Source organism: Pangasianodon hypophthalmus, chromosome 8 (assembly GCF_027358585.1).
Source record: "Pangasianodon hypophthalmus isolate fPanHyp1 chromosome 8, fPanHyp1.pri, whole genome shotgun sequence".
Taxonomy (NCBI): domain Eukaryota; kingdom Metazoa; phylum Chordata; class Actinopteri; order Siluriformes; family Pangasiidae; genus Pangasianodon; species Pangasianodon hypophthalmus.
In genome coordinates this window covers 11,994,654-12,020,664 of record NC_069717.1, presented here as the reverse complement: position 1 = coordinate 12,020,664, position 26,011 = coordinate 11,994,654, and the positions used below count along the sequence as shown (strand labels likewise).

Sequence of the window (26,011 nt, the reverse complement as noted above, 5' to 3'; positions counted from 1 at the left end):
AGACACCCAAGAGGTCTGTACATGAAACCAGATCCAGTTTGGCAGAGTGCATCTGTTTTTGTCAGCTTGAAGATTTAATCATAAGCACACATGCCAGTTACAGCACTGTCTGTGCTCGATGACTAATTTCTGCATTCAGCTTTGTGCCAGGCTCCCCTGTTGTGCCTGCAGTGTGGGGAATATTCACCGTAGTGTCTTCTTGCGTCACTGTTGTGTCTTTTTGTTGCCCTGATACTCTCTTTGCACCGTCACTGAGAATACTGCCTACATATGACACACTGTTCCTCAAAAGCCAGCAGTTCCATCCTTACCATCAATAACACACCAATTCAGGGCCATTAGTACGATCGGTTCAGTGGTTGCCTCGGAAACAGAGGAGTGACAGCATATACTAGCATCTGACTGGCTGATGGTAGGCAGGGGTGGAGCCTGTGCCTTCTCCGCAATACTGGAATATGGGAATTCTCACTCCTAAACGCCCCCACCATCATCACAGCCCCCTTTTGTTGCACTAAAATCCCCTGCAGACTCCTGTCTCTATCTCTCTTTCTCTCTGCATCCATCCCTCTCACACCGAGGAGTCCGCTGTGCCTGTTGGCCAACTCCTCATCTTCCTCCATACCAACACAGGGCAAAATGTCTTCCAAGCTGCCAGCAGGTAAACAGAAACCCACATCCCCCTTCAGGAAGAGGGGAAGCCTGCAATACGCTGCCAGTACAGGTAAGAGCCGCTGTTTATTATCCAACTACAAGATATCATGTTTTATAAGTAGTTCACAAGATATACAAGAATGCACTTTATAATTATTTGCAGTGTCATCTTATCTATTTTTGCTTTTTTTTTTTCTTTTTGGACAACTACAAATGCACTGTGTGCTGCATCAGAAATGCACCAGACCCTCTGTAGGTTATCAAGACCTCTTGAATAGAGTGAAAGATGAGAGTGAAAGTGATCTGGCTCATTATGCATGCATCCTAAACTAAACCTGCTGAGAAAAATCACACCATGAATAAACAATCAATCAAATGCTGTAGCTCATATAGGGTGCCATAAATGATCTAAGAGAGAATACAAAGGGCACCAGGGAGGTAGAAGTGTAATAATTTAATTCAGTAGTTCCTGTTTTTATACAGACACTGTCTAGTGGTGAAAAGAGATGGTTCTGATCACAAAACTAGGAGTTGTGCTAAATTTACTGCACTGACATGTTTTATATGAGTGCCAAAAACAAAGTCTGCCATGTGTGAGCTGCCACAGCAGGGGGCTATGATTGTACCTAACACATTTATAAGAGATATTTCCACCATAGCCAATAAACATTACATAAGGTTTATGAAAGACTTGAGTTTCTGAACAACCAACTCGTTTAATCATTGATGACTATTATATGTTATATGTTTTATATATATATTAAAATCATTGATGACTCATTATATATATAATGTATGTATAACATCATGTATTTATATTGACATGTTAAGTCAGAAAAGAGCATTAAATAACCATAAAGCTCATCATCATATTTCTCTGATGTGTTCATGTACGTGAGTGAAATGTTTTCAGCTCCAGGTGTGAATTTTGTGACCATGCTGCAGATCTGCTAAAGAGGTGGAATTATTATCTAAGCAATAAAACATACCAGGTGGCTTGTTTCTGCACTCCCCAGGAGCTTACATCTGCTGATCTAAGGACTTAAACATCATAATTAATAATGAGGGATGACAATGAAATATTACTTATTCTGCTTTATTGAGAATGAAAATACTGAGCAGGTAAATATGACTTTAAATCTCACAATACAGTTTGTGCATGTGTCAGTGTGATTCTTACAGTGAACAATTGAAACAAGCTAAAAGGTTTCATAAAAGTTTCACCCAAAATGACATATGTACTTAAAAATAAACATCTCTAGAAATTGTTTTGAGAAGCACTCGGGCCCACGGCACCCACTCCATAATAACAAACGAGGCAGTGATTAGTGTGTGGGTGGATCCTCACCAGTGTCTGATCACAGCATGGCGAACCTGACAGTTTAATGGCCCCATTACCGTCTAAATACAAAAAAAACGCAAAGTGGAACACACACCACCATGAGGAAGAAATGACATAAAATGGAGGTTTTTAATCACGCACTGACTGGCTGCACCAATGGAGCTTTCAGATTGCTCTCTAAGTGCGCAACAGTAAAACTAATTGGTTAACACTGTTAATGTCTTTTTAGTAAAATCTGAAAGATATTCTCATGGCTAGTATTAGAGGCAGTGAATATAATTAATAACAATGATTGAGGTGAATGATTAAGGCTTTGCTGAATCCAAATCATATTATATAGTTCCTAACATGATTCTCTACTATGGTTCCTTAACTTTTTACAGTCATTATCTATTCAGGTCAATCATCAACAGGTAATGACTAATAGCCATCCGTTTGCTAATCCACATTCCTCACCTAATCAGAACATCTCCAATGAGAGGAAATTTGTCCAACAAGCTATATCTCTCTGCCTTTATATTCAGTGATGACCTTTGGACTTGGACCCTTGAGGGAGTGGCTGGGTAGGTCCTATCACTATTGGCTCCAGTGTTCTACTCTAGGGCTGGAATGACTTTCCTCTCTTTCACAAACTAACTACCAACTCTCAGACAACTTCTGCATTAAGTTCTCTCATCTAATCTACATTCTCAATGTCTGTCAGCTCGAAAGAAACCTCTGGACTGTCAAGACAAGGTAGGAAGGGAAAAAATGAACGTTAATTATTTGCATGTAGAATTTCTTCACATTTCTTCAAGGCTTAGCTCCGGTGCATTTATTATAATTGAACCTATTTTGAAAGTGTGAATAAGTTGGTCATAGTGGTTGTGTTAACATACTTAGTGATATCCACAAGGTGGAGCTGAAAGCATAGCACCGAGTAGCCATTTTAATAGGGATGCCTGTAATACAGGCCAATTTTATAATTTCTCAGCCACCCTCTACTCCCTCCATCAGTGGGTGGATGGAGCACCACAGGCTCACTGTTGACCAGACATTGTTTGGTTGGGGGACACTCTTAGCACAGCAGTCATGAAAAAAATATCCAGCCAACAGCAGTCCTATGGTCAGAAACTGACACTGATGAAGAGCTAGAAGACAATTAACACACATGGTGCATGGAAAAAGATGATCCATAGTCTCTAACCAGAAGGTACACCAACATGGCGGGAGTGTGTATTATGGTGGCCAGAAAGAATATGCAGTGCTTAAAAACCCCAGAAACACATCTGTCTCTAATTCTGGTTAGAGGTGACCCTATGGTGATCTGCTTCAATCAATAGATAGGATAAAGACTGTATGTACAAAAACATACATTCATTTGGTTGGTTTGCTTAATTATGAATATCAAGGTAGCTGTTTCCCTCAAAATAGCAGTCATAGTAGTGCTCAGGTTGATATCTCTGTTCTATCTTCAACATTCTGAAGGTTCCAGGTGTAAGTTACAGGTTAGCTAGTGGAGATTAAACTGTTTGCTCTTTAAGGACACACTGGCAACCTCATCACAATGATTTCACAGTCTGTCTGTATCTCTGCCTGTTTCCTTTTAAGATATGCAGGATATAATGCCTATTTTTCCCTCTGATTAGATTCTAAACCGGATGATTTTCCCTCAAAAGAATTTAAAAAAAATTTTAACCCCATATTTAATGTGTTCATATCAGCTAATGTTAAAAAAGTCGACGACAGTAAAAGCACATGGCTTGAACAAATTTCTGTCATCCAATAACTTTAATCTCTGTCTGCAAAAGTATGTTTCATTCATTCATTCTCTTTTTGAAGAGGAAGATATCTTTCTTGAAAACATTCTCAGTGAATGAATGAATCAGTTATTGAACAGCAGTTATGATGAGATATACACACAAGTCTATAAAGTACTCCAACAGTTACCAGGAAACACCTTTTTGAGGTTTCTGGTATCTGCTGTATGTTTTGTATTATATATTTCCAGTGATGGTAGTATCACTGAAGGAGAATTGCTCAGTGTTGTGAAAAGAAACAGCATGTTTCCATGTCACCTTTTCTGGACCCTGTGCACTGCAGTAAAGCCATGCAAATACAGAGACCTGCCTCACAGCACACTGTGTTCTCACGATGGTCTCCGCATATTTTCAGTGTCAACATTTTCATTAAACATCGTCTAATAATAGAGCACACTTCTTAGTACAGCATAAAATCTGAACCACTCCATATTCAGTTCTGTAGCATATGCAAGAATTGAGCCTCATTTATAATCTCTATCCTGCAGGTCTTTCTGTGATTGGGGTGGTGTAGGGGTGTAAGAGTCTACACTGGCTGGAGGTGTTGAAATCAGGGTTGGCTTGATGGGTAGCAGGAATCAGTCTGAAGCATTCAGGGGACCAGAGCATTACACAGCTCACAGCAGAGACTGATAGAGTAGTGACCAAGGGACCCAGTATAAAGTTTTCTCAAAGGACGCTGAATTTCTAGCGTCATAGCCTTGTCCTTGGTCAGCGCGAATGACAATCCAAACAGTCAGAAGCCTGAGGTCTAGCATGTAACTCCCAAAAATAGTCCAGTTCAAGGTGTCATAGGCTTCACAAACAGCATTACATTTGGCTGGGCGGAAAATACTATGAATAATAAAAGTAAAAGTACACAATTAAGACAGTTGATAATAGTAAATAGCATATTCTTTATACATTATATATATGTGACTAGTGAGGAATTTATTCAAACTAAGCTTAATATACTGTATATCAAGGTTTGTGTTTGTTATATAACACACAGATGAGTGCAAAATTTGCATCTCCTCCAGTTTCTGTTTTTTTTCCCATTATTAATATCATAAAATACATTAACATTTTTTTCAACACACACACATTTTATATATATATATTAGTAATACTGTAGTAATTAGTAATATATATATATATATATATATATATATATATATATATATATATATATATGTGTGTGTGTGTGTGTGTGTGTGTGTGTGTGTGTGTGATAAATATTAGAAGAGTGTTGTGCGATAATATTCCCATGTAAAATGTGTTTGTGTTTGTTGACAAGCGAACATCATCATCTCTGCACACGACACACACACATTCCCCCCTCTGTTTTGTTTTTGTGCGTGTGTGTGTGTGTGTGTGTGAAAAGCCCAACCAGCAGAATCTTTACATGCAATGCAGTCCTCACACTGCGTCACCGAGGTGTACTAAAGGGGGAATGAAGCAGGCCCTATTAACCACAGAGGCAGCGGGGATGCTGCTAAGTCTCCCCGCCCCCCCCCCGGCCCTGCACGCAGGTGGTACAGTCCGGCTGCGTGTCAGAGATATTTAAATGAGCAGGGGAATGACAGAGGCTGCCTCAGACAGCTGGCACAAACCAGAAGAGGAGAGAGAGGGGGGAGTGGATCCATCCGTCCCATCGGCTGAGTTTACTGTATGTATGGTTGAGTTAGAGAAACAGCAACACGCATGCGGATGAGTGAGTGAATGGGATCTAATGCTGTAGATTTGTGTTGCTGTAGAGTGCCTGTGTGGTCTGGCTGCCCCCAACCCCCTCCTCTCTCTCTCTCTCTCTCTCTCCCTCCCCTTCTAGCTCTCTCTCTCTCTCTCTCTCTCTCTCTCTCCCTGTGTGTGGTTATAGAGAAACAACAGTCATCCCTAAACCGGTAGTCCATCTCCATATCTCTCCTCAGCTGGATCATCCAGTTGTTAAGGAGACGCCTGTTCTCTGATAGCCTCTCTCCACCCCTGTGTTTATCTCTCTCCTGTTTCTCTATCCCTCCATTCTTAAACCTTCAGCTGTTCTGCTGTCAGCTCACGCTTTCCCCCTGGGAAACACTACATCAGTGTGTGTGTGTGTCTGTGTCTGTGCCTATGTGTGGGTGTTTGTGTCTGTGCGTGCTTGCGTGAGCGCGCTTGCATGAACGCGCGTGCGTGTGCGTGCGTGCGTGTGTGTGTGTGTGTGTGTGTGCAGAAAGCGGCTATTTCAGTGATGTTTATTGAGTGTCTGCAGCTCTGCTCTTCAGTGTAGAGTGCCCCATTAAAAGGAAAGGGCCTAAACAGAGAGAGTGCTGTCTTGTTTTGCCAAAGTGTCCGCGTCTGTGTGTGCGCGTGCACGCATCGCGTGCGTGCACACTTTTTTTTTTTTTTTTACACTTTTCATGCACTTTCCAAACTGCGCGCAAAAAGCCAGAGCAAGAGCGAGATGACGTAAATTATAGGCTAACATATAGCTAAACGCCACATCAGCACTGGCGATGTAAATGTGAAGGCATGGCACTGTAACTCCATCAGTGCATCACTCGAAAAGAAGTAGTCTAGTGGAATAAAGTGAGCATATACATGTGCACGAGTTAATTACAGTAAAACAAGCATGAGTGGAGTGTAGTCAGACCAGTCGAAAAACGACAGACGGGGTTGATTTTTTTAAACCCACAATTCACAATTCTAATAATAATAATAATAATAATAATAATAAAAAATGTTAAAAAAATATTCACACGTCTAAAGTGGAATACACAGTGTCTCGCGCGCCTCTGAAGACTACAGCAACCCGAGGAGGTGCACTGAAATGTCCAAAGTGACTACAGCTCATTCTGCAGAACACAGTGCACCTTGTCATTATTTGCAAATAGTGAAAATTAACAATGATAAACTAATAGCTTATATGTTAGGTTTTATTTATTCTCTCAAACTGTGCAGCATTCAGTTCAACACCATGAGGAGAACATGAGCAGCAGTGAAGCCTCAGTCTGCAGAGCAGCACTGTATAACCAGTGGGAAGGTTTAACCTGGAACTTGATAACTATGATGTGCAGAAATTCAACATTGTGAGCTCTGTTTGCATTTTTGCAATTAAGCATATCTATTTCTTCTGCAAAACATTTAACGTCTGAAACACCAAATTAATCTAACTGAATTGAGTACACTCTAAGAAAAATGATGCTGTTGCCAGTAATTTATTAGTATTTTTTTAATAATATAGTCATATAATGCAACGACAAATGGCAAAAACCCACCTGGAAACATTTATTTGAAAAAAAAAATCAGCTCTAATACCAACACTAGTGGTTGCATTTCCGCTCATTGCACTTCCACCCTCTATAAAATCGCATTCGTGTGTGTGTGTGTCTGTGTGTGTCAGATAAGGATAGATGGTGCCATATGTCTAGAGACTTAACCCTTTAAACTCACAGTTACATCCCTACACACCTTTTCTAATAGTTCCATTGTAGTTACTGAATAATTCATGGTAGTTACTCAATAATAAGACACTAAGACAACAATTCCTAACCTAAAAACAATCTGGACTGAAAGTAGCTAGCTGCATTTACATGTATCCGAATAATCCATTAATGATAGCTCAGTTGGAATAAAAACATCCGCCTCGGTTAGAATAGGCCTTACTTTAGATCTTACACTCTGTGCACGTGCATCTGAATCACAGTAAGCTTCTGGTTGGAAAAAAATGGTCCTGTGAGGAAACACTGATCCTCTTACACTTTATTACAGCGTTATACTTCATTGCATCTTGTTACATTAAAAATTATTGCGAGGGTTGATGGGTGGCAACATGAAAAGGGATATTTCTTGTGCAGTTCCCAGACATTGGGTTTTAATGTTGCTAACATTGCAAGATAAGTAAGGTAATATATCTGCTTTAGCCATGGATAATTTGTGCATTTCGTTATTTTTAACAACCTCCTTGCTGCTGAATATGGCGAAAATATCAAATGCTGATCAATTTGACTGCAGTCAAGGTTCAGGGTTCAAGGTTCTTTATTTGACACACATATTACATACATATGTAATGTAGTGAAATGTTTTTCCTTAGTGCCTTGTCCCACAGTGCAACAATGATACATAATAAAAACAATATATAAAATAAAATAGAATAAAATAGAATAAAAACCAGTAGACTATTATGTAAAAAAGTTAGCAGCCTTTAGAGGAACGAAATGTAGAATATGAATATGCATAAATAGAATGTGTTAAAAAACAACAAACAGAAAACAAATCTTCTTCTTGCTTTCTCTTTAATAATGACATTTGGATGATGTTTTACTGAGAAAGAAATCATTTCAAATGCTTCTTAAATACAAGCAGCTGACTGCACTGACTAGACTCACACACTCCTCGTTGTTATGGTAACGTTGACACTAAACCCCGCTCCTTCCTTGTGCATAACTTACAAATAATGTGTATAAAAGGAGATTGTCTACTGACAGACAATTCATTTAGAAACTGCAGTCTGACTCATTCAGATTGGTAAAAAACATCACATGTAAACATAGCCTGTGTTGTAGATTTGACTCTTTTTAAACAGTTTTCATGGTATGATGTTAATACATCCCATTATTCCTATGTATTACTCTTAGGAATAAATGCTTTTGTATTAGTCCCTTCATATGCAGACCAGTCTGTATATTGATTTCACGCTGCCTGCACTGGCGGCAAAGCTAACATATGCAGCAGGTGAAGATTGCTGGGGCAGCAATGGCTACTTTTTCCACAATAACACCTCGAGTGATAGCCAAGTGATGGCCCGCACTCACGACTTTATCTAGCCCACATAGTGTTGTGATTAAACTGAATCTGGCTGCCAGAATACAGCCATAACACAGCCTTGAAGACAGTGCATGTTTACAGCTAGGCCTCTTTCAGCCCGTAATTGAAAAGTATTTGTTGCATATGGGTCATTTCAAGCTGACCATTATGCCAGTTTCTTAGCTTTGGGCCAATTTTGGCACACAATACACTTGCCATTGACATAACTGGCCCTTATGTGCCTAAACCTAACCACATTTTGCCCAGAATTCTCTGCTGTCTAGGTTGGGAGATTTGCACTTCATGGACAGACACAAGAGCCAAATGTCATCTGTTCATCCTTGCTGATGATAAACTGATACGCGGTGAATCAATACACCACTTTTAGTAGCCAAAGTCAAATGAGGACAGACAACCTGAGTTTTTTTTTTTTGTAAACATATCAAAACTTAATGGCAAGTACAATTAAGACTGTTGTTGCTGAAAGTAAATACTGGCACATTTATAATAATTTACATTGTTCTATCTTTTGGGTAATCACAGACATAATATCTTAGTACTTTCTCCATCTTTGCATAAAATAAGATCAAGCGCCAGTATTGTAATATTTTCCACCTTCGGAGAATACACTCATACACTAACTGAAATGATTATACAACCATAAGTATCATAAGGATTAAATTTATTCAAAGTGATAATATTCTCCTCTCTCTTACCTTCTGGATGGTGAAGTTACTAGGGCTTTTTGCATAGATGTCGTTATAATGTGTTTACTCACCCAGGGTAGGTTTTTGTGGCTAACTTCAGTTTAGAGAGGGATAATTTTGTCTGAGATATCCCATTCTAAATTAAAGACCCAAAAACAGAATATTATTTATGGAGTCTCCTGAGTGTGAGTTATTGTTGGAAGTAGGAATTATAGTAGGAATTCTTTTAAGGAACTCAGGAAATTTAGGTGTATTACCACTGCAGAAACTTTGTCAGTAATTCGCCACGTTTTCACAACTAAAACTTTTTCAGGAATTCAGAAAACATTGGGTGTGTTTTCACTACAGGAACCTTTTCAGTAACCCAGAATCTTTTTTCGGGGGCTCAGGAACTTTAGCCATCTTTCCAACACTGGAACGCTTTCAGGAATTTTTTTAAGGAATTCAGGAAATTTAGGTGCATTGCCACTGCAGGAACCTTCTCAGTAACTCAGGAACTTTTTTCAGAAACTCAGGAACTTAAAATCCTGGAGGGACCAGGGCTGATTTTAGTTCCTGGGCAGTAGTGAGGTCCAGCTCCAGAGTAGGTACAGAGTTGGGCAGGAAACTCTTGAGGCAGAATTTGCTTTACTAAACATTGCTTATGCAAGCGCCACAGAATGACTCAGTGTCATCTGCAATTTTAAAAATCTGTCTTTAGTTAACAAGCAGTGATGTCAAAAATGAGAGTGTGTGTAGGCTATTTTGTGCTTGCCTCTTGTGTCACATTGCTTGAGGCAAAAAAAAAGGTTTAAAAAGACTTTATTATTGTTAATATCATATTTGAAAAACAAAGCAAATGCAATAAATTACCACACAATTTCAGGCTCAACCTTCTCCATGTTCATTGTATTATTTTACATAAAAGTTCCCTGGGGTTCAAATTCAAATTCTAATTCAAATTTTATTTGTCACATGCATAACCATACACAGTACGACTTGGAGTGAAATGCTTCATACAACCATTCCGACATAAAATAAGAAAATGTAGAAAAATATTAAATATAAAGAAAAATATATACATAAAAATATATGTAGGGATTACAAATATGTGTATAAGACTATATAGAATATAAAAGATTATAAAAGAATATGTATGATCATACTATAAATATTGTAAATACTGTAAACCTGTTGTAAACATACAATATAGTGCAATATAGTATGTATAGTGTTGGATGGTGGCAGCAGCAGTCTGACAGTACAGATACAAAGTGCGGATATGTGCAGTTTTGTGCAAATGATGTGCCGTTTGTGCGATATAATGTGCAATAATGTGCAATAATTATGCACATATAATAATGGGTTGACATTCCTTGTACAGGAACTGTGTAGTTCTCATTCAGACTGTTTCACAAACCCTTTAATTTCTGAAAAGGTTCCAGAACCTCAGTGGAACAGTTCCTTACAGTGTTGCAGTATTATTTCTTTGCTTGTCAAAGAGAAAGAGTAGACCTCTCTTTACTGTGCTGTTGAAAAAAATTATTGTTATTAAGATGTAATGAGTCTGACATTTGACCTTGCTCTGTCTTAACAGTTGGGTTGCTTGCATAGTTGTAAACAAACATTTGTGCCCACACAGTTGTGTCATCTCTGCCACAGATTGAACTGTGTGCTGCCTGCTGGCTCAGCGGGTGGCGTTGCCGCCTGACAGCTCCAGAATCCCTAGTCTGATCTTGAGCTTGGGTTACTGTTTGTGCTGAGTTTCTGTGCGAGTTCTCCCCAGGCCTATGTGAGTTTCCTCTGGGATCTCAGGTTTCCTCCCACTTCCAAAAACATGCTAGGAGGTGGCTTGGCTATGATAGATTGTGTGTGAATGTGTGTATGCATGATGCCTATGATGCACTGGCATCCCATTCAGGATATGTCCTCGTTCCACGCCCAATGTTCTTGTGGTAGACTCCAGATCTACCATGAGCCTAACCAGGATAAAGTGGTTATTGAATGTGAGTGAGTAAATGTGTGAGTGAGTATGAACTATTCCAACACTAGCAACATTGTTTAGCAACCTGGGGCTGGAGGCACGGAGTTATTTTGGAACTAAATACTGATCCGAGACTACAACCTTTTCATGATTACTGCCAAAGAGCATTTGAAGCTCATTCATTGAACAGTAAGGTCAGGAGCTTTTAAGATTTAGTTGAGATCAATGGGTAATTGTATTATTGCTAAAAGCTCTGTGTGTTTAGCCATGCAACGTTGAAATTATGCCATATTAAAAGTGCACTGCTTGTCTAATTGTATGCTGGTTAAATGGTGTGTGTATTTTAAAACAAAATAGTGGTACAAAACCCCATACACCACAGCAAGTTGTGCTCTGGTGCTGAATTGGAAATCCATTTCTTGTAGTCTACATTCATCTTGTGGGAATGAAATGAGTGAAATGGGTTTTTGACTTTTGTAGAGTGAAGAGGATGGGCATTACATAACCATTGAGCCTGCAGCTCCAAATATAACCCTCATTAAGAGATTAGACAGTACCCAAAATGCTCGTCTGTGTGTCTGTGGTGCTTGACTTCCACTATGTTACAGCCATCCTAACACTCATACGTTATTCTTCCATAGCATTGTGTCCCTTCATGAATGTGATGAGTGTTTCATAACCATATGTGAAAGTACGCTTGGGATATAATAATAGGCTTTGGTTATAATTACATGGTTAATCTTTGGAAGGGAGTAAGTGACTGATAAAGCAAGATGAGAGAAAGAGGAGAGATACAGAGAGTAAGAGAACTAATCGGTGTGTTTACTTGCTGTCCCTATCTCTTTGATAATGTTCTTTGGTAATGAGCAGCTACTGTCATAATTATCCTCTCCATCTGCCCCGTAGCATCAACCCACATGTACGACTTGCAAACTGATCTCTATGCAAGCCTGTTATTAGTCATGCAATTAAATTACTGAAACAAAATGTAGCATTAGCATTGAAAACACTGAGAGGTTGAGTCATTTTCTGAATACCGTCTTAACCACACGCTGGCTCAGTTTGTATAACTTTAGTTATTTACATATATTTTTTTGCACAACTGCTTTCTTATTTAACAAATTATTTTGTGAATGTTTAGAGAATCTGTGCAAAGGTATCATTAAATGAGGAAGCAACCTTTCCTAAAATCCAGTTAAGATTAAAAGGTGCCTTATATTTTCCTCTGTACTTAAACTGGAAGTAATGCATAACGATGCTTAGTATCAAATATGAGTGCATGTGAACCAACTGAAATTACTAAGCCAAAATATTCAGTACTTTAGCACAAGCTTCTGGACCTGTTCAGTGTAGCTATTTAATGATGTAGTGAGAGTTAGTAATTATGGTTTAGGCTGAAATAGTAATTCTTGGTAATTCTCTCTCTCTCTCTCTCTCTCTCTGTCTGTGTGTGTGTGTGTGTGGGTGAGTATGTTTTATATCATGGTAGGAACCAAAAGCAGCTTACCTTGTGGGAACCAGAGAAATGTCCCCACAAGAGACTGCAGCTTTTCACAAAACTGCAGCATTTATTTAAATAAATAAATAAAATAAATAAATAAAAGAAGCAAAAGGTTTCTTTTTGGTTACTGAGGTTAAGGTTAGGGTTAAACTGAGGCATCATGTAACATGAAATAGCAATGGCATTATGCCACAAGTATAGTAAGAGAAATGTGTGTGTGTGTGTGCGTGTGTGTGTCTGTGGGCAGGAGCTCCGGTGTCTCTGCAGAACAGGGGCAGGCCTGCACTCTTTAAATATGCATGAGCTTTATGAATTTTTGATTATTGGTTACATCACACACTGAACAGTTCAGAAGGGGTGGCAAGAAGTTCAAACCCAGTTTAGTGAAAGGATTCTGATGAGAATTCGATTTATTTTTACTGACATTTTGCTGATGAAAATATTTTTAGGAAGTCTATGGAAAAATCTATAGTGAGATAGTAAGATAGCCACTAAAGCTCCAGCTCTCTAATTAGCTCTGTGTCCTACAGTAGTTTTAAACAAAATCTAAGCAAGATCTGAAAATATACAGGTAGTTGGCACATTCTTAACGTTGATTTGAAGAATGAAATCAGGCAGGAATGCAATTCAATCAGTTAACATAATACTTACTAAACCTGGACACTCACACACACACACACACCCACACACACACAATTATGTTCTAAAAGCTCCATTGTGTTGGAGACACAACCATCTGTTGATCGCTAGCCTGCAGTGTTTAACGCATTCCGCTTTTCTCCATCCTGCTGTGGAAAAACTGGAACAGTCACAAAAACAGGGAAACACGTACGTGAATGCTGCTAATGAATAAAACTTAGTTAAGTTTTCATAATACCTCCCACCCTCCCTTCTACCCTCTCTCTCTCTTTCTCTCTCTCTCTCTCTCTCTCTCTCTCTCTCTGGCAGATCTACGTGGTGGGCGTCATCTCTTAACTTTCCAGTATTCCTTGCCTGGTATCCCAGTAGCAAAGCACGGACCTATAGACCTGCGGACCTCCATGGACGGCAAATACAAAGAAATTGCTGAGGTGATTACTATAAACAACATTCACTTGTTTTGCATAGATGGGACTGAATCATTTATGAAACACTTAATATCCGATGCTTTTTGTAATATAATGATACACGTTTTGTTTTATTTTGGCTGGGGTGAGTCACATTACCACAAGTGGAAAATTCTGGCAAAAACAGCACTGAAATGCTAATGTCTCTTGACTTTTGACAGCAGCGTGTATTTATCTGTTGGTTATAAATATGAACAAACCACTGGAAACCAAGCTAACGGCACGTCATAAACAAACCAGTCCTAGAAATCGTTTTAGCATTTAGTGCAGTAGACTCAAAGAGAAGACTCACTAATCGGTTTTATTTTATTAACACGGCTATTGGATCACACCTCGCAACTGAAAAACATATTCAAATTAGCATACAAAACAGTGTTGTGGTGCTATGATATATTTTACCTCGTTTTAGCTCAAGAAATTGTTGTGAGTGTGCTATATGTGCAGGCCATGTGACTGCTTGACCAGCCCTAATACACTGTTGCACACATTTTGAACTTAAACAGTTAACAAGCTTGACAACCAGGTTAAATTACAAAATATTACGAGGCTGCCGATTTTATGGATTTAAATACTGTTTTTTTCGTTAACTTAGTTGCTATTTAAAAAACTTCGTTAGGTGACACTAATTACTGTTTGAACATGTAGGAATGGTAGGTTATTTGGGGCAGCCAGAACACACCTATAAAACCACATCAGCCCTTAATGCTGGAAAAATAAAGAATGATAAAGAACTGGCTGACCCTTGCACTAAGCTGTACTGCTTCCTCAGTTGGCACATAATAGCTCCTTGCATCTGAATTATATCTGTTCTGTGGTATTTATACGAAAATCAATGTTCCGGGTTACAGTTGGACCATTCAAAACCGCACTGGTTCTGTTATTGGCTGTAAGAATAAGAGAACTGATTGATACAGCTTCCTGGTGATGGAACAGGTGCAAAGTGAGCGAGAGTTGATGTTGGAGTTTTTGTGGTTGCTTATGAAAAACAAAAAGCTCACCTTATTTATCTCTCTTTTCTACAATTGGGTTTTTGTGATTTTTTTAACCAGAGATGACTTGTTCCTCAGCAAAGGCAGCAAAGGCAGCTACATTCTCCAAACAGTAAATAGCCTACCCAAGATCCATTAGGAAACACAAGACTCATCATATTAAATATTAATTCTAAAAATGTCAGTTGTTGTCAAATGCACATGTAATATGACACAGCATTACTTTATTCTAGTAGAAATGTGATATTCTATATTTTATTGAGGTAGGGCACACATTCACACAGTCTATTCAAATATATGAGTGAATGATCCAGCCCCCACCAGTTCCTACATTGTTGTTTGTTATTGCAATATGCATGTGTGGATATGTAGGTGTGTATTTATTTGTGTGTACATGTGTGTTAGGAGCTGTTGTCGCGCAGTCTGGCTGAGAGCGAAATGCGCAGTGCCCCATATGAGTTTCCGGAGGACAGTCCCATCGAGCAGCTGGAGGAGCGGAGGCAAAGACTCGAGCGACAGATCAGCCAGGATGTTAAGTAAGACGATCCGTCTCCTTGCTTTCAGACAACTGCTTTTAATCATGGAAGAAAACAGAGTGTTGCTCACACTAATAAGAATTTTATTACTGTAGGCCATCTGAGAGGAAATGTTAGGGTCTGTGTGAGATGTTTTACACCCAGGATATTGATTATTGGAAATTCATGCTTTCTCTGACTTCAGCTTATCTGACCCAAGGCAAAGCTGAACATCATCATCTTCTAACCTGCTAAAGTTATTTGGTCTCTATATCATTTATGCTTTTTAGAGTGTATTAATAAGTATTTCCCTGTCATTGCTGCACAGATATGAGCCTGACATTCTTCTCCGAGCCAAGCAGGACTTTTTGAAGACAGACAGTGCCACTGACCTTGAGTGAGTTTGAAACCTCTTCTTGACACTCAACTCTGGAGTGCAGAGATCTCTTAAAATCTATTTTCCTCTTTTCTTTCTGCAGGTATCTGAAGGAGCAGAGTGAAGCGCGACTGGATCTATATCCAGAGCACGAGCTCATACCAGAGAGGGAGTACCAGAGAGTCACCATCTCTGGAGAAGAAAAATGTGGTGTAAGAGAGAAAAGACATCTTTATCTGGGAAAGAATAAAAATATAATGATAAACTTGATCTATGCAGCTCAAAGAGCTTTATAGTCTGAAGTAAAAAAAAAAAAGAGAAATAAAGAAACAAAATAAAATAGTAAAACAGGCAAATAATAATAATAATAATAATAATAATAATAATAATAATAATAAAAGTGTGTAAACATAAAACAATTAAAATAAAATAGTTAAATAAATAATATATAAATGTAATGTAAAAATAGTATGTCAGTAAAAGTTTAAACTAAAGTGAAAAACAATATCTGTTTTTAATCAGTAAAACATGTTTATTGATAATGTATTAGATATCTTTGGTTCATAAAAACAACAGGCTGCTTCACCACATTTTTTAAGTTGCATATGTGGAATACAGAGAAGTCTAGCACTAGATGATCTTAAGACAAGATTTGGAACATAGTTTGTGAAGCATTCAGACATGTATGGAGGTGTTCTACCATTAAAAGACTTAAAAAATTAATTAATAAGAATTAATTTTGATTTTTAAGGAAATAGGCAGCTAGTAGAGGGATTCTAAAACTGATCTAATATGATTTTGTGTACTAGCATGTGTTAATGTTCTTGCTGCTGCATTTTGAAGTTGTAGTTTATTTGTTGTAGTTGCAGAAAAAATCTCAGTTTAATATTTTAGTAAGGATTTTGTTATGACTTTTTTGTTAATAATTCTAAGACCTCTATGCCTCGCCCTTTCCCTCAGGTTCCCTTCACAGACCTGCTGGATGCTGCTAAGTGTGTGGTGAAGGCTCTGTTCATCAGAGAGAAGTACATGGCTCTGTCCATGCAGAGCTTTTGCAGGACCACTGCTCGGTACTTGACGGAGCTTGGAGACAGGCCTCTGGACATCAGTGCATACCAAGAGATGCCTGAGACCTCCATAACTGCAGGCAAGTTTTTAAAATGTGCATAAATATGTATAACGTGGGAAAGTGACATGCTGTATAGTTTGGAGATATAAGGGACCACATTGTTATCTTATGTGTTGAATATTTTCCACAGATGCCCCAGTCCATCCACCGGTCTCAGAGACACACCCCTATGAGGGCTTAGACCCAACTAGCATGCCACCAGACATGGGCTACAGCTGCAAGATGATAGATGGTGTTGTACATGTGTTTACTCATAAGAGCAATATGGAAAAGTGAGAATATATTTACTGTCATTTACACTTTCGTTATTGAAGGATCAGTCCAGAAACATGGGGCTAATTCAATATGCCAACTGTTAGAATGTCCTTGCACAGCTATTATATATACTATTTAAAACCCTTATCATTTTCCACCAGAGCTACAGAGCTGGACCTACCCTACCCTGATCTGCAAGAGTATATAGCTGACATGAATGTCATGATGGCCCTCATCATTAACGGACCAGTGTAAGTGATGCACAGCCCTGAAGTTCAATCCAGGGTCAAGGACATGTTGTTGACTGTGTTGTACTGAAGGTCTAATACTGATTAATTGCCATACAAAAAAAACTAAATATTAAATTTATCATTTGTTGTTTAGTGCCTTAAATGTGTGTTAAATTATTTTTTCTAATACAATTTATTAACAATAGTAGCATAATGTAGGACATGGACCATTTGTTGCTCTGTAACTTCAGTGTTGTATTGAGGAATATTTCATTCCCAGTTGTTGGGCTTGTCAACAGAAAATCATTTTGCTATCGGCGGCTGCAGTACCTGAGCTCCAAGTTTCAGATGCACATCCTCTTGAATGAAATGAAGGAGTTGGCAGCTCAGAAGAAAGTTCCTCATCGGGATTTTTACAACATACGCAAGGTAATCTTCTGGATCTCTCAGTCTGAAAAGAGTTACTGCTTGCCTATAAACCGGTTTATATGCCTTTGATATAAATCAGCACCAATCTGTTTAAATAAACACATTTTAGGCACTATATTAATACTATTATTACATGCCTCCTGTCTTTTCTCTCTTTTCTCAGGTGGACACACACATCCACGCTTCATCCTGCATGAATCAGAAGCACCTACTACGCTTCATTAAGAGGGCCATGAAGAAGTACCCTAAGGAGATTGTACATGTGGAGAAAGGTCGAGAACAGACACTTATGGAGGTCTTTGAGAGTATGAATCTGACAGCTTTCGACCTCAGTGTTGACACACTAGACATGCATGCGGTAAGATGTCTGTTTTCAGGCATGCTGAAAAGCAGGACGTAATACATAACTCATCAGTAAGGATTATACCATTATACGACAGCTGTTTATTAATTTTCTTCTTTCTATTGGCTCAGGATCGAAACACTTTCCATCGCTTTGACAAATTCAACTCCAAGTACAACCCAATTGGAGAGTCCATCCTCCGGGAGATCTTTATTAAAACAGACAACCATATTGAAGGGAAATATTTTGGACACATTATCAAGGTATCTTTTGCAGATGTACAGTGCAGCCTATAAGTAATGCATTTTTGTTATTCTGACTCTGTGTTTCGGCACATGAATTTTCAAAATAAACCACCCACTATGAGGTATAGTTTAAATTAACGTAAGGTCATTTCGATTTAGAGGTGATTTACGTCTGTGTTGGGTGAACCATCAGGCAGAATTTGGGACCAAGGATAGTGTTATGGAGTTAGTAACTAAAGTACATGTTCTAAACATAGTTTTTAGAAAGTCTATTACGTATGCCCTAAAATGGAAACTGTGAATGAAAATTATTTCAGGTATGATTCCTGTGTGATTCAACCAATTAAAGCTGAGGGTTTCTAATAAATAGTGTCATCAGCCAAAAAACTAACTTTCTCTCCAGTTGGTGAATAGCAAAAAACATAAATAAGTCTCACTTGGTCTGAGTGATATTTAATTAAAATATTTTGCTGCCTTGCAGCTTGTATAAATTATTTGTTCATTCCCTGCGTTGCATTTCAGGAGGTGATGGAAGATCTTGAGGAAAGTAAATATCAGAACGTTGAGCTGCGTCTCTCCATCTATGGCCGTTCCAGGGATGAGTGGGATAAACTGGCACTGTGGGCCGTCAAGCACAGAGTCTACTCTGACAATGTGCGCTGGCTCGTCCAAGTGCCTCGTCTGTTGTGAGTGCTGATGTCTACCTTCATGTTTCATTCCCATTAAGTGACATTTTATATTAGTAGCTCAAGTTATAGAGTGACATATTTTTGGACTTTGGTGCTATTTTTTTAGTAAGAATGTGGAAGTAACCTGTTAATAAGGGAGTGTCTCTTCTGTAGTGATGTCTATCACACTAAGAAACAGCTGAGTAATTTCCAGGAGATGTTGGAGAACATCTTCATGCCTTTGTTTGAAGTCACCATCCAACCAAGTAGCCACCCAGAGCTGCATGTCTTCCTGCAACATGTGAGTATTTAGCTGACAGTATTAAAGGCTTTAGAGGTCTGTATAGAACTGGTTTTAGGCCCAGGTCAGCTCTTACAGTAATGTGGGTTGGTTTCTTTTACAAAGCATTGCGTCAGTGTTAGGTAACAAAAGGCTGCTATGTCCATCAGGTGGTTGGGTTTGACAGCGTGGATGACGAGTCCAAACCAGAGCACCACATCTTTAACCTGGACAGTCCTCTACCTGCCAACTGGATCGAGGAAGATAATCCACCTTATTCTTACTATCTCTATTATACGTTCGCCAATATGACTGTGCTAAACCACCTACGCAGGTATTTAATGTCTTCCCATTTAATGTCTGTTAATAGAAGTATTTATAGATGTCTGAGAGTGTCCATGCACATCACTGTCTCAATAAGTGCACTTGGCATGATGAGACATGATGTATTTTCGGATGTTGCAATTGATTCTAATTAAATTTTATCATGAATTTCTTAGCAATACTGGTTACTGCAATAAAACTTTTATACAGATAAGGAATGACACTTGGTCTTGCGCTCAAGAGAACTTACTCCTTCATATCTTTGATGAACAGCAGCGATCAGTGTTTTCACTAGGTTTACTACAAACCTGGGAGCAAAGGAAACAAATCAAACAAAAACAACAACAAAAAAAACAACAAGATAATTTACCAGTCACTTTCTTGGGTAACAATCAAAAAAAGTATTTTTTTGTGTTTTACGTGTCCTATATTTATGAGTTTCTGGTAGTATTGTGGTATATATACAATACAGATGTATATATAAAAGTATATATTTTTTACTTAGTAAACAAAGTAAACACAACTGCTGGAACAAACTATACACAATTACATTATAATTAATGAACTTAAAAAGAATATCCAACGCCATGAAGAAATGGCTGTTAAGGATAACTGTGGAAGTCAAGGTAAGACCAAGAAAGCTTTCAGATAGCACTGCCTGTATGCTGGGAAAAGCAAAGCAAAGCAAATCCTCCATATGAAATTAAGAACCTACATGAAGATTTAATTAAAACAGGAGTGGAGGTGCTCCATTCTGCTCTGCAGCATTGCTTGCACAAACCTGATCTGCATAGAAGAGTCATCAGAAGGAAACCTTACCTGCCACCTCATCACAAAAGTGAATGTCTGATGTGTGCAAAACAATATGTAGATATGCCAGAGGCATTTTGAAAACAAGTGCTATGGACTGATGAAGTAAAAATGGAACTCTTTGGCCACAATCACCAGAGGTATGTTTGGAGAAAAAAAGGAGCAGCATTTGATGAAAAGAACAACTTGCCAAGTATTAATCATGGGAGTGGATCTATTATGCTTTAGGGGTTGTGTGGCAGCCAATTGGCACAGGAAAGATTGTACAAGTAGATGGAAGAATGGGTTCCAGTAAACATCAGCAAATTCTTGAAGCAAATATGACTCAGTCAAGAAACTGACGCTGAAAAGAGATTGTTTTCTCCAAAATATATGTCAAAATCCACCATGAACTACTTCAAGAAACACAAGATGAAGCTTTTGGAATGGCCCCCACAGATGTTTATTTTATGACTTCTGTATTCAGTCAGTACAAAAACATGTATGTCAGTAAAGAAAGCAACATATTACATAACAGACCACCTTTTGGACAAAAACATAATGAAGGCCCCTGGGTTTTGCATGCAAAAAAAAAGAAGCAAGTGCGAATGTTTGTGTCACCAGAGGAACTGTGGCAGATTCTCCAAGATGCTCAAGAAAACTTACCAGCTAATTCCTTATAAAACTGCACAAACTGTACCCAAGACTATATATATATCATATCTCTTATACCATGATTCTTGTACAATAGCATATAAACTATATGTATAATGTTAGTGAGGTTATAACTTCTTAAAGAGTACATGAACACACAGTATTATTTCCTACAGGAGCAGGAACTTCAATACATTTGTGCTGAGGCCACACTGTGGTGAAGCAGGACCAATTCATCACCTGGTGTCTGGCTTCATGCTGTCAGAGAACATCTCCCATGGCCTGCTGCTCAGGAAGGTAAAATGGGGCTTTACCAGAATCTTTTGAGAATTTTCTCTGTGACTCCTTACATCATTAGTAGGAAAGATTAAGAACTAATAATTGATCATTCTGTGTAGGTTCTTGTCTTTCTTTCTGCCATAACGCTGTTGAATTCTTGGTACTGATTGGTCATAAGGTGTTAATTAATTTTCAAAAATAGCAAAACACAGATTTATAATAATGTGCTTGATCTAATATATTATCATTATGATGGTAACAACTTACACAGAGAAGTTTATATGAAGGCATTTATTTTTAAATAATTATTTTTCATAGGATTCCCCAGTGTCTGCACTTTGTAGCAATCGGCGTTAAAGTTGTAACTTTGTTTTCTATGACAGGAGAGTCGTAGGACTTTTTTTTAGGACTTCTTTCCACATTTTATGTCTTATAAATTTAAGAGATGGAAAAATAGTGGCTCTTGATGGAATGGCTGTTATGTTAATAATAACAGGAACTAACTTGTTTTACGGATGTTCCAGAGGATTAAACAAAAACTATAACTGGACGAAATGTGTGACCTGTCGTTTATTAATAAATTAAAATTGTTAGCACTGGTAAATTGCTGTGGTAAAAGAGGAATAATACACTTTGTGACATGCTGTTATAGGAAAACAATTACATTTACATTTTTATGGCATTTGGCATATGCTCTTATCCAGAGCAACTTACAGAGGTGAGAATATTGACAATCAACTTCAGGGTAGATTATTTTCCTATAACAGCTACCATTGTGCTTTATTCTTAACATAATACATAGATTATAACACATACTTTTAACATTGTTACATTTTATTCACAGTCGTTTATCTTTCTCCTGCATATAGTATACCTACAATGTACATGTTCATTTTTTTCTGCCTGTGCTCAGCTCTATGTAGCTGTGATTAATGAATAGTAGACAGTATTGCATTGTCTGCTGGGAAGAGACACAGGTGTGTTTGTGCATGTGTGATGTTCCCTCCAGGCTCCTGTTCTGCAGTATCTGTATTATCTGGCTCAGATCGGCATTGCCATGTCTCCTCTCAGCAACAACAGCTTGTTCCTTAGCTACCATCGTAACCCGCTGCCTGAATATCTGTCCAGAGGCCTAATGGTCTCCTTATCTACGGACGACCCTCTGCAGTTTCACTTCACAAAGGTCAGAGTCTGCTCAACAAGCAACATTTACTTAGACAAGTTAATAAGGAGCAACTTTGTAGACCTAAAAGAAGCATGTTTGGAATTAATTACATTTAGGTTTATTCAGTTGAGAGAGAGAGAGTTTCAGCTGAAAATACAGGCTAAAACATTTGGGGAGAGTCTGCATTGGGCTATATGTTTAACTGGGAAGCACTAAAAGGTGTCTATTTGTATGCGTCTTTCAGGAGCCATTAATGGAGGAGTACAGTATAGCTGCTCAGGTGTGGAAGCTGAGCTCGTGTGATATGTGTGAACTGGCAAGAAACAGTGTACTAATGAGTGGCTTCTCCCACAAGGTGCTAAAATCACTCTGCAACAAACACACACACAGAGATCATATATTTATGTCTTGCATTGAATCTACCGTGTACTGCTACCCTGTAGCCACATTCCTCGGCCCTTTTATCATCTCAATCTACCGTCTAGGTACACTTTTGTAGTTATAAAATTACTGACTGTAACCAATTTACTGCTATGCACAATGTCAAAACCTTTATGACAGCCTAGAGGATGCAGACTGTATGTGAAATAAGATATGCTATCCCATTAATTGTACACCTCCAAGGTGGACCAACAAGTAGGTGTGTCTGATATAGGGGGCTAATAAATACACACAGTGTTCCTGCTGTGTCTGATACACTCATACCAGCACTACACACACTACAGTCTCACTGCTGTGATCCCTTTCTACTGACAGAAATTTAGAAGAGGGTTGTTTGATGTTCTACAGTCAGTAATTATATACCTACAAAGTTCTCCTACTAAGGCATGTTATATTATTAGTAGGAAAGATAGACCTATACTAATAATGCATCTTAATGCATCTTAATGCTACTGCAATATTGACTTAGCTTGCTATGACACTTACTAGCTTTGTAAGATATTTAGTGAAATAGTTGAATAATCTCTGGCTAGGTTTTGTCCATCGATATAGATATTTATGAGTCAACTATTATTATTCCTTACATTATGTAACTACCTGCATCTATTATATGAGAATTATGAATACATACAGCCAATACACATTACTGTGAAAAAGTATTTAGTACCTAAATCTGATGATCACTGGAATGAGACAGCAGTCTAACCCAAGTATGACTCAAGAAGAAGGTCATAAAATCAACCAGTACAAATATAAGTACAGTTTTCTCAAGGTTTATTGGCAAAAATGAACAAAAGTTAATATAAAATGCATATACTGCATGCAATGGGTGATATATTGAGCTTGAATGATATACAGTTTTAATGTAACACATTTTTTAAACAAAGTTTTCTTGTTGGAATCATTGTTTGTAATATTTATTTTTTGCCAATAAGTCTAGACTTGAATGTATATGTACAGTCACCAGTCACTGTCACCAGGAACACCTGTACACCTGCTCATTTATGCAGTTATCTAATCAGCCAATCATGTGGCATCAGCACAATGCATAAAATCATGCAGATACAGGTCAAGAGCTTCAGTTAATGTTCACATCAAACATCAGAATGAAGAAAAAGTGTGATCTCTGTGACTTTAACCATGGCAGGGTTGTTACTACCAGATGGGATGGTTTGAGTATTTCTGAAACTGCTGTTCTCCTGGGATTTTCACACACAACAGTCTCTAGAGTTTACACAGAATGGTGCAAAAAACACTAAACATCCTGTGAGCGGAGCAGAGGGTCTGCAAGCACCTTGGTGATGAGAGAGAATAGGAAGTCTATAGTAATTCAAATAAGCATTCTTTACAACCGTGGTGAGCAGAAAAGCATCTCAGAACACACAACACATCAAACCTTGAGGTGGATGAGCTACAACAACCGACAAACACAAAGAAACAGACCTGTTTCTGCATGATTTTATGCATTGTTCAGCTTCCACATGGTTGGCTAATTAGATAACTGCATGAATGTGCAGGTGTACAGCTGTTCCTAATGAAGTGGATGGTGAGTGTATGCTTCATGCATTATCATTGTGTAGGTGAAGAGTAACTGGCTGGGCCCAAATTACATCAAAGAAGGCCAGGAAAGCAACGACATCCGCCGGACCAACGTCCCCGACATTCGTGTGGCGTACCGCTTTGAGACGCTTTGCGAAGAGCTGAATCTGATCACACAGGCAGTGAGGAGCGAGGAACTAGAGACCATCGAGGAGGAGGCTCCATGCATGAAGATAGTGCAGAGTGCACAGTAGGGACAGGGTACACTAGCACCGAGTAGAGAGTCTGAATGGGGCTGTTTGAGGAAACTGGTAGTCACATCTGAGGTGATGCTTAGAGTGTTAAACTGATGTTAAACATACTGCATCAACACAAAAAAGAAAAGTGAAAATTTTAAACAACTTGTGCATGCCCTTTTGAATGTAAACTAGATTACTGAACCTGTCTTCAGTACTGCCTGCAGAAACACCATTCCTGAAAGTTATGCACCTCACATTGTCAACAGCCGGTAGTTTGCACCAGTGGTCACAGCTCCTATCAGATATTACCATATTAAGATGCCATGGCCCCAGCAAGCATGACAAACCAATGCGCTGCTATGTGTTGGTGTACTTTTGTGGTGGTGGTGTTGTTATTGTTCAAGGCCTTATTTATAGCATTATCAAAAACTGGCCTGGCACTTTCTATGACATCTGATTGGGATTAATTAGATCATGGACATCAAACATGGTGTATTAGGGATAGTTTTAATGGAAAATCAATGCCATGAACAATGGTTCTGTGTCAGAGCTGCTATTCTACACAGTGTCTGATTTTAAATTAACATCTCATCTTTTTTGTCAGTTATATTCCGATCATGTTGACTTGTACCTGGCACCTGTGTTATTTACTGGTTTATTAGTGCATTTACCCATTAGAACCATATTGTCTTTTATACATGTGTGTACTTGGATAATTGTACTAAATAATTTATTGTAACTGAAAAAAATTAAGTAAACTTTATTTTCCTCTTCCGTGTTCTCTATATAATAATTAATCAAGATAATTTCAGATCTTTCATTATTCACTAGTTCTTAAAGTGATTTAAAGCATACAAGCATATATTACCATTTTTATATAACTCTGAATAATAAATATCTCAATATTTATTATTATATGCAAGGAAATTTGAAGACTTCAAGACTTATTTGCTTTCTATTCGAGTTTCTAAAACAGCCTGGATTCAGAGTTCACACTTGATATATGTAGGTATGTTTGTAATAAAGTGCTTCCAATGTCTTTTTGGAGAAGGTGAATAATCACAAGACAAACTCATTAACCAGGTGACTGAAAATGTGTTGAGATATTATTTGTTTCTGATAGAAAAAAACCTTTACCCCTTATCATTCTGCAATTCTCGAATGAATTTAATTTTAGAATTAAATTAAACAAAATTAAATTTGTCAACAGTTTTTTTTAATTAAAAAAACCCTTTCAACCTCTAAATCAGTTTTGCAGTGCACTATATAGTATAATCGGAACTACTGCCACT

General features: G+C 38.2%; 1 protein-coding gene across 3 annotated transcripts; it reads left to right on the top strand.

Annotated features, from left to right (window-relative positions):
• On the top strand, window positions 1-25,493 carry ampd2b (adenosine monophosphate deaminase 2b). 3 transcript variants are annotated; one of them, XM_026921468.3, is made up of 18 exons: window positions 1-721; window positions 13,673-13,794; window positions 15,225-15,355; window positions 15,663-15,731; window positions 15,814-15,922; window positions 16,671-16,857; window positions 16,970-17,111; window positions 17,256-17,345; window positions 17,624-17,753; window positions 17,917-18,111; window positions 18,228-18,359; window positions 18,864-19,027; window positions 19,184-19,310; window positions 19,460-19,623; window positions 21,233-21,353; window positions 22,345-22,518; window positions 22,745-22,855; window positions 24,522-25,493. In XM_026921468.3, the coding sequence occupies exons 1-18, from the start codon at window positions 637-639 to the stop codon at window positions 24,732-24,734; spliced, it is 2,466 nt and encodes an 821-aa protein (XP_026777269.3). In that variant the 5' UTR covers window positions 1-636; the 3' UTR covers window positions 24,735-25,493. The 3 variants fall into 3 exon arrangements, with proteins under 3 accessions (XP_026777269.3, XP_026777276.3, XP_034162717.2); XM_026921475.3 differs by lacking the exon at window positions 1-721 and adding an exon at window positions 1,465-2,728; XM_034306826.2 differs by lacking the exon at window positions 1-721 and adding an exon at window positions 5,293-5,440.
• The last annotated feature ends 518 nt before the right edge of the window (window positions 25,494-26,011 follow it).